Genomic DNA, 14,360 nt, shown 5'->3' on the forward strand with positions numbered 1-14,360 from the left:
ACAATTTTGGAAAATAGAAATGTTTGTCTTTGTGAGTCATGTTCCCTAAAATGCTATCCATAACCTATTCTATTTCTCCTTCATCTCAGTTCTCTTCTGCCCAGTCACCCTGCTCCTGCTGAATTCTAGTAAACTATCTCTTGATCTCTATCAGTTTCTCCATAGTATACTGCAGTGCATGGGATGAGTCTTTAGTCTCTATGTTTGGGACTGGAAGATGACATTACTAAATCCTCCTTGTTTTTCAGAAGACATTTATTTTTACGACCTGTCCTGGTTGGTTGTGATAGTCAAATCCTCCCTGTCTTCAGGAGCCTGTTTTGATGGTGTTTAGCAGTTTCACATCTGTTTCCATGTGGGTAGTGTGTGTGTGTGTGTGTGTGTGTGTGTGTGTGTGTGTGTGTATCTATATCTATATCTACATATATATATATGGTCATGCCATCCCTAAGAATTCATTATTGAACAGGGACATATTTGACATTTTGCATATATTATATATTATTTGGGGATTATGTTATATACACCTGTTAGGCAGGAAGAGTACCATTTAAGTTACTTTTGAATAGAACATGCTAACTACATCCAATGACCTTTATGATTCTCATATATGGAATGAAATAGCTAGAAGGATCCTGGTTGGAGATACATTTGCCTGTAATGTTTAAGAGGGAAAGGGAATCCTGAGGATGTAGCGTACTCAAAACCATGAAAAAAACATTTATCTCAATCAAAGGTGTTTGTACTGGGTCTGTGTGAACAAATCCTTTAAATAAATTATTGCCAAATTCTGTTGATTTTTTTCTTTCCTGAATGTCTCATAGATTGACATTTTCTTTTCCATTCCCAGTGAACTGACCATGCTGATCTACCTATTTCTCTCCTCCTGCCCTCACAAGTGCTGTACCTCCTTCACCTGGACTCTTATTTCAAATGTCTTATACCTATTCTACTGCCTCCCATTGCCTCTGATTCCTGTGCCAGCTGTTTCTAGAACAGTCATTTTCAAAAAACTTTTACTTTCTACCTTGTGTCATGCACAGGCCTGGGTATAGTGTGGAGAGGCAATAAAATGCTGTGATTGAGATGTGTCTTTAAGCCACATGGGTTTGAGTCTACTCTCCACCATTTACTAACCCTGCAATCTGGGGAAATTACCTACTGCTCTGTGACTCCTTAAATACAGTGGAGATGGGGGTTGTACCTAACTGACAGTGTTGTTTCAAGAATTAATGTTAAGTGCTTAGAACAGTGCTAACATATAGTCACTGGAAATAGTCATTCGAAACCCCTTTGTCTGTCTTTTAACATTATGAAGGTTTTTACTTTCTGTAAGCTTCCATGAATTAAGTGATACAGAGCTAAGATTCAAATGGAGAAGCATTTCAAACAGAGTGGAACATCTATTATGTTGTTCAAATTATTATAGGATGTCTTATAATGAACTATTTTAGTTTCTTTCTGCATTAATAAAGAAAATAGTGCAGAAAAATAAATGTGAATAATCAAAAGGAGTATTCTGAACGTTTAAAAATTGTCAGTAGAGAGTAGTATTCCTGAGACAATTTTCATGTTATTAACTTCTACTTATCATTAGCAGTGAAAGATCCAGTTTTATTGAATAAAATTATTACAAAGTACCAGCAATATTTATTTAATATAGCTGTTCTTGTATGACCTTTAAGTCGTATTTTAAAACTTATCTGACTTTTAAGTTCAAAAACATGAATCATTTTGAATAATATTCAGAAAGATCTAATATACTAAATCTTTATGATAGGTTAAAATCATCATTTTTATAGTAAACATTCTGATGATTTAGTCCTAAGTGAACAGATTTTATTTAAAGAAATTACTTGAAACTTTAATTTTGATCATTACAATATAATCATGAGCATATTAATACAAATATGACTCACTGATTGATGCTTAAAAACTATTATGTCTTAATAGTATTCAAATTAAAGTTTATAATTTTAAAATTGAAATAGAATTATTCTGCTTCAATACTATTGTTACAAATACCACACACTCCCTGTATATTTGCATATGCACTGTGTTGGGTAGTACGTCCAGTTTACCAAAAGTATCATAGGTCTGACCTCCTGTACCCTTTCCCCCAAACCACCAGTGCCACACCACACACCAACAGGCACACTCAGATGCTGCCATTCCAACTTGTGTCAAGAGCAGAAGGCACTTACAGGGTGGACTATTTTGCACAGAGCTAGGGTGAACTATGGGGACATCTCATGTAGCAATTACCAGGAATTGGCATTGAGACCTGAGATTGTGGGAAGATAAAAGCAAGAAATTACAGATCTGGATGAAATTCAGAGACGGTGGCTTTTTGCTTATTGCTGCTGACATAATTTTGAACAGATGAGATATATTTAATACATATAGCATATTATATATATTATAATATATTATATATATTATATATATGGTATATATAGATAGAGAATGGTGCCCTCTTTCCAGTGCTGCCTCTCAATCCTTTAAATCTTTTGATATTTGATATTTCAGTGACATTAACTTGTTCGATGTTGCTAACATTCCTGTGAGGTATGTGTTGGGAGGCATTGTTCTCTCAAAATTAGCTTCTCTGAGGCTATAAATGAAATAATCTAGAAACCAAACAGATGTGGGAAAGAATACATTTTCTAATCGCATCTGCCTATTGCCTAAAGATACAACTTCATCAGCAGCTAGACAAAGCACTAAACAGAAAGTAGTTACAAATTTGGAGTAGTTATAGATGTGCTTCCCACACATTCTATTTATTAATCAGTTATGTCTTTTTCAAATATTGAGTTCCTACTAAAACCTAGGTCTTATGATAGGTACTAAGAAGTATAAATGACTCCCTATGATTAATGTGCTCTCAGGCACATCAATGGATAATTACAGTATAATACTAAAGAGTTACCGTAAAATATGTAAAACAGATTGTTGAAATATAGAGGAACATACCTACCTGCCTTGGGGTTTCACAGAAAAGTTGTTTTCTCTCATGAAAGTGACCAGTGACTCAATTTTCAAATCCTATCTGCATGAAATTTGTTTGTGTCTTTGAGCATCACTGACCACTTCTTGTTACTGAATGTAACTATTTATTTGGCTTCTTGGACTTTGGACTGGATTCTTCCCCAGTCACATTTTTTTTATCCTCCTCCACTGATCTCCCTTAGTTCACTCCTTAAATTTTGCTTTTTCAGGGCTCCATGTTTGCCATCCTAGCCTTTGCACTTTTCATTGTTCCTATGGGTGAGAATTCTCTTATAAATATTCATAGCCTCAACTGCCTCCCATGTGACAGCCTTTGAAATATTTACCTCCAGGTGAACCTGATTGATGAACCCAGCTCATGTATTCAGCTGACTAGTAAGCTTCTCGGCTTTAAAGGACTTTGAGATCCAAATCCCAGAGGAAACCAAGTCATGATCTGTCTTTCAAACCTTGTCATTTCTTTATATGCCCTTTTCCAGTGAAAGGCACCATTACCTATATACTCATTCTTTCATTCCTCCTTCATTCATTCAATCAGTATTTATTGACATATTAGTTGTTAGGCTCTGGGTTGCAATCATGGAAAAACAGACCTGGTCCCCACTCTCCTGAGGAAAATAAACTATAACTGTTGTCTAGCAAACTATGGTGCTTTAATTATGTGCATCAGAATCACTGGAGGAGAGAGACCTCTTTTAAAAATGCAACTTTGTGTTCCTTTCCATACCTATCAAATTATAATCTCTAGGACTGGTGCCCAGGATGTGTATTTGAAGTGAACCCCTCAAGTGATTCTTAGGAACAACCTAAAATTTAAAAAAAAATTCTTCCTTAAATAAAAATAAAAAATAAAAAGATGAAATTACACACTGTGAAAGTGGCAGGGAAGAAGATTACAAGGTGCTAAACAAGAGTCCTGGTTAAAACCCTTCAGAAGGTATCTACTTCCTTTAAGATATCGTCTAAACTCCTTCCAATGGCTTATGAGGTCCTCTGTGATCAAAACTACTCCCTAGCCTACACTGTGCAACTACCCCGTACGTTTACTCTATACTCCCGCTATTCTTAATACCTTTGATTTTGCCCGTATGTTATGTCTTTCTGATACTGAATCTTAGTACTTTTTTCTTTTTTGCCTGGTGCACTCTTGAGATTCCCTTCCCTGGTTTATCTGCTTCAAGTGCTTCAGGCTGCTGTTCCTACATCCAGAAAACTTGGTCTTGATGGCCCTACTGCATGGTCCTCTTCCAGCACCATTTCCTCAGTTCTCTCTTAGGCAGTCTCATGCTGAGCTCAGACTGCCTCTATATTTATCTCTCCTCCCACCTACACTGTGCCTAGAGGGCAGGAATCATGTTTTGGATCCCTACTGATGCCCCACACTGAACCCTGTGCCTCATGCAATATATTTTTTTGTACAGCAAACAAAGGACTGAGGGTTGATAATTGCCTGAAAGTACCAAGGTAAATAATGTCTGATTTTTTAATAACAGCTACATTGAGATGATTCACGTTATAATACACACCATTTTAAAGTGTAAAATTCAGTGTTTTTAGTTTAGTCACAGAGTTAGGCAACCAACATGACTATCTTATTTCAGACCATTTTCATCCTCACCCAAGAAACCCTGTACCCATTAATAGTTTCTCTCTACTCCCTCCTTCTTTCCTAGCTCCTGGCAACCACTACACCCCTTTCTGTCTCAATGGATTTGCCTGTTTTGGACATTTCATGTATAATGAAGTCACACAATAGGTGGTCTTCCGTGACTGGTGTCTTTCATGTAATGTAATGTTTCCAAGGTTCATCCATATTGTAGTATGCATCAGTACTTTATTCCTTTTAATTATCAAATAATATTCCATTGTATGTATATACCACATTGATCAGTTTATCCATTCATTAGCTAATGGACAGTTGGAATGTTTCCACATTGGTGCTATTATAAATAATGTTGCTATAAACATTCATGTACAAGTTTTTGGATCAACACTTGTTTTCAATTCTTTGTGTATATACCTAGAAATGGAATTGCCGAGTCATATGGCAATTCTATGTTTAACTTTTTTTAAAAACAGCCAAACTGTTCTCCACAGTGCTTCATTTTACACTTCCACCAGCAATGTATTAGGATTCTAATTTCTCCACATCCTAACACTTGTTATTATCTGGCTTTTTTTTAATTGCAGCCATCCTATTGGTATGAAGTTCCATCTTATGCTTTTTGATCTGCATTTCCCTGGTGACTAATGGTGTCAAGGATGTTTTCATGTGCTTTTTGGCAATTTGAATGTCTTCTTTGGAGAATGTCTGTTCAGATTCTTTGCTTGTTTTTAATTGGATTATTTGTATTTTTACTACTGAGTTGTAAGCGTTATTTAAATATCTAAATACAAGTCTCTTAAGGATATATGATTTTCAAAATCTCTCCCATATGTGAGTTGTATTTTCACTTTCTTGATGCTTTTTAATTTTGATGCAGTCCAATTTATCTACTTTTTTCATTTGATCCATGTGCTTTTAGTGTTATACATTAGAATCTATTGCCAAGTCTGAGGTCATGCAGATGTTTTTTTCTGACTGTTTTATAATTTTAGCTCTTATATTTAGGTCTTTGATCCATTTTGAGTTAATTTTCATATAGAGTGTGAAGTAAGGTTTCAACTTCATTCTTTTGTCCCAGCACCATTTGTTGAAAATGTCAGTTGATTTTGTCCTCTTAATTCTATTCTATTGATTTTGTCCTCTTAATTCTATTCTATTCCTCTTAATTCTATTGTATTCTATTGATCTGTCTAATTTTATGTCAGTATCAGACCTTCTTGATTACTTTAGCTTTACAGTAAGTTTTGAGATCAGGAAATATGAGTCCCCCAACTATGTTTTTCTATTTCAAGATTTTTGTGGCTTTTCTGGGTCCCATCCTTTTCCATACGAATTTTAGGATCAGTTTGTCCATTTTTATGAAAAGCCAGGTAGGATTTGGTAAAGATTGTGTTTAATCTATAGATCATTTGGGGAGTATTACTATCTTACCAATGTTAGTTTTCTGATTGATGAACATGGGATATCTTTTCTTTTGTTTAGAACTTCTTTAATTTCTTTCAGTTATGTTTCAGAGTTTTTAGTGAACAAATCATGTACTTTTTTTGTTAAGTCTGTTCTTAAGTATTGTATGCTTTCTGATGCTATTGTAAATGGATTTTTTAAAAATTCACTTTAAATAATCTTTTAAAACAGGAGAAGTCTTTGAACATTTAAAGATAATGTAGATATGGAGCATCACATAAAGCCAGATTCAAGCTATGGATCATCTGAAACATTAAACCCATCATTTTGAAAAGGAGGAAAACATTGTCTCATTTATGGTCCTTAAAGATGGGTGAATATTAGAGGAAGCATAAAAGTCCACATATCCAGTGTATTATACACACACACACACACACACACACATACTTACATACCACATGGTATAGTACATACATGCCACAAAACTATTCTGAGTTGCATTATGAAATCAACTTTGCAATATGTACTCATCCATATGAGAATCACTGTTACACAAAATACGATTTCAAATTTTGACATCTTATTTTCCCATGCTTATTGGATACACTTTTTAAGCCTATTGATAATACAGAAATTAGCAAATATAAGTTTTTAAAAATCTCTAATGTCAGTGGAAACGTCTGCATATGCAATCTGATGTGAAATAAGTCAGATGCAGATTTGGACTTTGAATAGTGGGATGATGAGCTAGTCATCAAAATGAATATAAATACTGTTTTTATTTATAGAATAAGATGAAAAGATCTAATTAAGAATACTATGACTAGATATCAGTTATCACATACTGTTTTTATTTATAGAATAAGATGAAAAGATCTAATTAAGAATAGTATGACTAGATATCAGTTATCACTAAGTATAACACAATTTTCCAACATGTATGGTAATCACATTATTAAATATATCTGTTAATATCTGGGATAAACACTGTAATGGAGGTATTATAGTGAGTGAGAATTTTGTAATGAATGCTAGAAATGATTAATTATAGTGGGGCCTTTAATTGGGAAACATTCTTATAATCCTTTTTCAGGAGCTATTAAAGCTACAGAGAGGAAAATTATTCTATAAAAGGTTCTATTTAAGATTTTACTAAACATTACTGTAGATTGACTGTTCTGGAAAGATTAAAGATTAAAAATGCAAGCATGCTTACCCAGAACATTTTGTTTTTGTGTTTCTTGGTATTTTGTTTGCAATAATAACAGTTTCCTGACAGCAGAAACCAGATGATGTCTTACATTTCATAAAATGCACTGAATTGGAACCTAATGAATGAATCACTGTTGGTGAACGTTTTCATGACAAGAATGGGCTATGTTTTTTTGTCCCTGCAAAGTCTGTCTCTATAACTATCATCCATTTGTTATATTATGTATTTTAGGTAGGAAAATTCCTAATATCAGAATAATTCCACAGGCAAGGAAGACAAATTTGAAAAATACATGAATGGGCTTTTCTTAATACTACTCTTATAAAAGATGGTATAGTTTGTTAATATAGCAATGCAAAAGGATCTAATAGTCCTTTTTTATCCTTTGAAACATTGTTTTGAAAATTAGTTTCATTTGCTTTCAGTGTTCTCAGTTGTCATTTATGAACATTAAATTATTATCAACAGATATTAAGGTATTTACAAAATCCTGCTTCAAGCATTTATTTTTTCTTCTTTTTTGGTAGATATTGGTTGGTTTCCAGATTTTAACTCTAACATTAATATATAATATATTTATACATAAATAGACTTCATTGGTGAAAATTATGGAATCACATATGTTTAGCAGGATCATTCACTAATCTGCTTATTAAAACATACTTATAGTTTTCTCCATTACATTAAACATGCCACATTTATTGCTCAAACATATTGTTTTATTTAACTTAAAGAAAATTCACAACTATTAAGAAAAGTGTGGTAATTTTCCATAATCATTATTTTTTTTCTTTACTTCAGTACATGGAAAACTTACAAAGGAACATTTCATATTTGGCTTTGATGAATTGTTATCTTATGTAATGAGGTCCATCTAGTATAAGCATTTTTCTTTGTTAACAAGTCTTCTTTCTGCAAAATAAAGACTATTGAGAATTAAAGCGTCAGATGTGGTTAGACAAGCTGACCTTGAAGGTCTCTACCAATCCTGAAATTTAATGTTTCTGAGACTTTTTTGCTGCCTTTTTTTTTTTTTTTTTTTTTTGACAGTAACATTATAAATCTACAGAAGCCCCAAACAAAGTTCAATTTTGGTTTTACAATAATTATCTTTGAAACATAACCTTCATAAAAAGCATTTTATTATCTTATAAGAGCCCATTAAGGTTTAAAATCTATACTTCAGCCACTCAGTGGAGCATTTCATTTTTCCTCAGTATTTTTCAGAGAAGCCACTTTGTGCTTCCAATTTGACATTTCTTTTCATTCCTAATGGAATCCCAAGAGTAAATAAAAGAACCTTTCCAAATCATTAAAATCTAATAGAAAATTAGCAGGGTTATGATAGATTGTTTTTCCTTGTGGTAAACAGATAGGATAGATCTAATAGTTTTTAATGCCCTATGACACACAAAGTGGTACCTTCTTTCTCAAGGGAGGATGTTTGAAATTAAAGACACATGAATTTTCTACTCTCTTGGAGAGGTGAGACAGCCCTTTTTAAGTACTGAGTTTGGGGACTACAAGTATCTGCCCCAAGCACTCATCCTGTTTTCAAGAAAGGAACACTGCCGTTAAGAATTAGATCCATTCATGTGAACAATCTCGGCCACCAAGTTGCCAAAGAGGAGGTGACATAAAAGTGATGCAGGGATATTGCCGATCTTGCACACTTTTGAGCAGTTTCTTGGGTATCAGGCAGCTTTCACTTTGTGCCTTCTCAACAGATTACTGTATGGATGCTAGAATACTGACGGCCATGGAGTGGATAAGCTTCATTTGAGCCATATTCATTTTCCATTGCCTGGTAACTCTGAAATGGAGTGGCTTAAAACAATAAACATTTTTATAGCTTCGTGGATCAGAAATCTGGGATCAGCTCAGCTGGGTGGTTCCAGCTCAGGGTCTCACATGAGGTTGCAGTCAAGCTGTCAGCCAGGGCTGCAGTGCTCTGAAGGTTCGATGGAGCCGACGGATCACTTTCTAGGTGACTCCCTTCCGTGCCTGGCAAGTTGGTGTTAGTTGTTGACAGGAAGCTTCAGTTCCTTTCCACAGGGCTGTCTGAGGGTTTTCACGTCATCCTGTTGCTTTCTCTGGTGTGAGCCATTCAAGAGACGGTCAAAATGTGTTTTGGGACCTAGCCCCAGAAGCCACATGCCTTTATTTCCACAATGTCTTATTGTTACAGAGGTCAGCTCGATTCAGTGTGGGAGAGAACTACAGGAGCTCATGAATTCCAGAAGATGGGGATTTTGTGGGGTGATCTTGGAGGCTGCCTTCCACAGAGTAGAGTAATTCTTCTTTCAGACTATTAATAAAGCTGGTATAAGGATTATAAGCTTTTATTTCATTGAGCATTCCTTCAGCTCCCTTTCCCATGCCTTTTTGAGAAACCCTCCATTTCTGGACCCCAGTTCTTTCAAGTTGGCCACTTATTTCTCAGAGCTCCTCTGTGGTGCCCTTCCCTTTTATTCTTCCTTCTTTAGTGAGAGCAAACTATGTGCTAGTCACTGTTCACATCACTGCCTTCATGGAACTTATCTTTTATAGTAGTTACTTTTCATAATAAGTGGTCTTTTATGATCCATAATTTCTAGTTTTCCCTATTAGTATTCTGCTAAAATTACTGTATTTTTGTAAGGTAAATATTCAAGGTAAGACATCAAAGATCGACACTATTCACTTCTATTATATTATTATTATTATTTCATTAGAGGTGTTCAGTGATTTAACCCAAAAGAGTAAGGGGAATTTAGGCTCTGAGGTAGATACTGGAGATAGGCGGGAGACTTCCTCATTTGTACCAATTTAAACCACCTGCTTTAAACCACCTACAGGACTCCTTTTGTTAAAGGGACAATGTTACCATCAAGCCAACTCATTTAGCATGGTCTTTTCAAAATTTGGAAATGAAAGACCAAAAAAAAAGCATATTTCAAGTGTAAACATAGGACCAAAAACATTAATATAGTTATCTCCATGAACACACGTGGAGAGTCAGAGGTTAAAATGGCTCCTTTTGCCACGACCTTTCAAAATTGACACATCTGAATTTCCTCAAATATGGTGGAAAGACATGCATCACCTTTTATATACCCTTATATCCTAATTCCACATTTCAGGACTTTTGGCATTTATACTCCTGATTAGCTCTAACACATTTTTCCATGGGGCGTTTTCTGAGTTTTAAAACTGTTTAGACCAATAAATCTTTCTCCAAATGTCAGACTGATCGGCATTGAGGAGGTAAATGGAAACCAATGACACTCGTCGAGCTGATGGAGTGAATGATTTACTGGACCCAATCATTTAACACTTTCATAAAGTCAATATCAGGGAAAGACACTAAGCTCTTATTATGGTAAACTGTATTTGTACTGTCAGCATTCATTGATTTATTACAAACCTGTGGCTAGGATTAGGATATTATAAATGGGGGAGAAATGGAAGGCTCATTAATTTTTTATACCCACAGGTGGAAGACATGCAGTGGGCTAATAGAGAACACACCCACCCTGCGTCTGTCTGCAGCCTGCCGTGTAAGCCTGGGGAGAGGAAGAAAACGGTGAAGGGAGTCCCCTGCTGCTGGCACTGTGAGCGCTGTGAAGGTTACAATTACCAGGTGGACGAGCTCTCCTGCGAACTTTGCCCTTTGGATCAGAGACCAAACATCAACCGTACAGGCTGCCAGCTTATCCCCATCATCAAGTTGGAGTGGCATTCTCCCTGGGCCGTGGTGCCCGTGTTCATTGCGATATTGGGCATCGTTGCCACCACCTTCGTGATTGTGACCTTTGTCCGCTACAATGACACGCCTATCGTGAGGGCTTCAGGACGTGAGCTTAGTTACGTGCTCCTAACAGGGATTTTTCTCTGTTATTCAATCACCTTTTTAATGATTGCAGCACCAGATACAGTCATATGCTCCTTCCGACGGATCTTCCTAGGACTTGGCATGTGTTTCAGCTATGCAGCCCTTCTTACCAAAACAAACCGAATCCACCGAATATTTGAGCAGGGAAAGAAATCTGTCACGGCACCCAAGTTTATTAGTCCAGCATCCCAGCTGGTGATCACCTTCAGCCTCATCTCCATACAGCTCCTCGGAGTATTCGTCTGGTTTGTTGTGGACCCCCCACACATCATTATTGACTATGGGGAACAGCGGACGCTAGATCCGGAGAACGCCAGGGGAGTGCTCAAGTGTGACATTTCTGACCTCTCGCTCATTTGTTCACTTGGATACAGTATCCTCTTGATGGTCACTTGTACTGTTTATGCCATTAAAACGAGAGGTGTTCCAGAGACTTTCAATGAAGCCAAACCTATTGGATTTACTATGTATACCACCTGCATCATTTGGTTAGCTTTCATTCCCATCTTTTTTGGTACAGCCCAGTCAGCAGAAAAGGTAAGTGGCAAGAAATGCATTTGCCAACTCTTTTCCTGGATTTAACTTTTTCCTTTAGGACACTATCCCTTCTTTTCTTTTTGTTCATTTATATTCTCTCAAGATGCTTTAGTCTATGCTCTATGTGTCTGTGTGTATATACACATGGGTGCCTGCACACACACACACACACACACCCCTCAAGGTCACTTTGCCTTGAATATGCTTTGACTGGGGCTTATTTTCCAAGAAAAATACTTTCAGGTATCCTCTTTGGGAAGGTTGAAGGTTGACGAAGCTCACATCCCTTTCTGGTTCTCTCTTCCCAGCTCTGTTATATCCTAATATCACTGCTCTTTTCCAAATGTTAATTAAAAGAGGGAGGGAGAAAGAACAGACATGATTCACATGGTGAGCTGTCCCAGAGAACAATGAAATGCACAATGAAATGCCTCCTTTTTTGGTTTTAATGTGAATCTGGGAAATGTCATCTCTTGATGATTATGAGGATTTTAGTCATGGAAAGTGGTTTATAGTAAAACAACATCAACAAACAGAAATTGAAATGGTTGCATTTGATCTGAACCACCTTACTATTCCATATGTGGAAAATGATGGTAAGGAACTAAAGTGGACAGTAATGGCCAGTTATATAAAACAGTTCATAAGTATTTAGAAGGTGAAGATCAATTTTATCTCCCAGAATAAGAGAAGGAACTATAATTTTCATTTGCCGCTATTCTCCCTCCATTGACCTTTTCCACATAAATCACTGCTTGTGAAGAATATCTGTATGTGAAAGGAAATAACTGCTGAACTGGATATATGTAGTTCTATGTCCACGAAAGAAGAGAAGTGAAGTGAACACTGAACTTAAGGTTTGAGTGGTGGGATGCAAACAAGCCAGCTTTTAAAACAGAGGCAAAAGCCATCTCTTTGGAATGGCTAGCTTTTCAGCCCTATTTTGTGAGAACATTTTCTCTCCAAGTAAGCACTTAAAAATTGTCCCATCCTCCATCATGAGAGATTGTAGAGAAATCAGACATCCTGGAGGCAATTATATTCTGTAGACCATAACATTCCAAGTGAGGCTCTGCATGACTCCTAAAATCCTAGCTAATTTAGAGAACAAGCATTCCAGAGAGCTCATTGCTATGAACATTCAATCCCTATGAGATCATTGTGGCCTTCAACCATGCTCAGACAAAAAACCTACTTCAGAAAACATGCTGCCAAATACAGCAAACTTGCCATAGGGTCCAGATCCACGACTTTTAATGACTTATCTGACCTGGTGGAAGTACGTGAATATTTTATGTAGGACAAAGCACGTGGTAGGAAAGTAATGTGAGATAGTTTGGGGCTTTAAACCTGAGAACAGAAAACATATTTTGACATATACAGATGGGGATATATTAGGACCAAATGCATAAGTTTAATTTAAGAAAGAAATGTGTGAACTGGAAAAAAAGTCTCTCAAAACCTAGAGGGTTCTGTTTCAGTATGGGTGGATGGAATAGTCAGGGCAAAATAATGTTTTTCAGAGTTTGTAAATTTCTGCATCATGTGAATTACTAATAATGTGAACTTAAGCAGTACTTATATTTGTATTTTAACCCATAAAAACTTTGAAAATCTTCATATGAATCAGTTTTTATATAGTATTTTATCTGGAGAGGGCAATGGTAAGTAGCTTATTCTGCTTTCTGGTAGACAATAAATATTTGAATGAAACAAAATCTCCTAAGCTCTGACATTTAACTTCCTTTCCTTTTTCTTTCTCTTCCTTTGCACTTTATAAATTAGCCTACTCTTACTTTTCAAATAATGACTTCCAAGGGTAGGGAAGAAACATATTAACATGCTAATGAGGTGTTTTTCATTCAGCTAAGTCTTCCATTGCCTCCAGTTTTTAAATAAATAAAAGCATGGTCCTACATCAAGTTATTGGACATCATCATAGCAGTTCAAATATGCATAATATTTTTTGTAAGTAAGAGAAAAATGACTATTAATTTTGCATATATTTATGACTGTGGCTATATCTGTTCCTATAAATACATGACAACGTGCCTAGACAAAATGCCTTTTTGTTTTTAGACTACTGTGGAATCAAAGTAAGTGAAAGAAGCACAATTTAAGATAAATGATAAAATATTTTAACAGGAATTTATTTTGTATTAGTTGTATAATTCATTGTGAAAATGACTGAAGAAATCAATAAGAAACAGTACATCTAGGACTTTTCCCAACATTATAGAGTCCTCAAATCATTTAGCTAGTCTTAGAATTGCTGAATTTAAACCAGCTCTACAAGATCTATCATATTATAAATAGCTGTGATTTTGCTACCAAGTACTTTATCTAATAAAAGTATGTGTAATCCTAAAACTTCACTTTAAAATTTTCTATCTTTTATTCTCTAAGCATCTTTTATCATTCAAACCAATACACAAAATGCCTGAGGATATCATTGCTTTTTCCCGATTGCTGAAACGGCTGATAAGAATATTAAAATAAATAAAACTTTTATATCTCTAAGAGAAGGCTTTAAGTACATTTTATTGATTTCAAGGACCAAGGAGCTCGTCAGTCCTCCTTTCTCATTTGTAATGCTTGGCCAATTAGCCCTACCTTATCAGCTTGAAGCCTTTGCAGCAGTTAGGGAGCACACACATCCAATAATTCAGCAGATCCCTATTGAGCGCTGCCTACTCTGTGTCTGGCATTATGTT

General features: G+C 35.8%; 1 protein-coding gene across 2 annotated transcripts in view; it reads left to right on the forward strand.

Moving 5' to 3' along the window:
* Positions 1–14,360, forward strand: part of GRM8 (glutamate metabotropic receptor 8) — an 896,233-nt gene that overhangs the window by 753,856 nt on the left and 128,017 nt on the right. For both annotated transcript variants that reach the window (XM_037836249.1, XM_037836248.1), the window contains exon 8: positions 10,711–11,646. In XM_037836249.1, coding sequence (XP_037692177.1) covers positions 10,711–11,646 — 936 coding nt within the window. The remainder of the gene's footprint in view (positions 1–10,710; positions 11,647–14,360) is intronic.

The sequence above is a fragment of the Choloepus didactylus genome, chromosome 5, assembly GCF_015220235.1.
Source record: "Choloepus didactylus isolate mChoDid1 chromosome 5, mChoDid1.pri, whole genome shotgun sequence".
In the NCBI taxonomy this organism is placed as follows: Eukaryota; Metazoa; Chordata; class Mammalia; order Pilosa; family Megalonychidae; genus Choloepus; species Choloepus didactylus.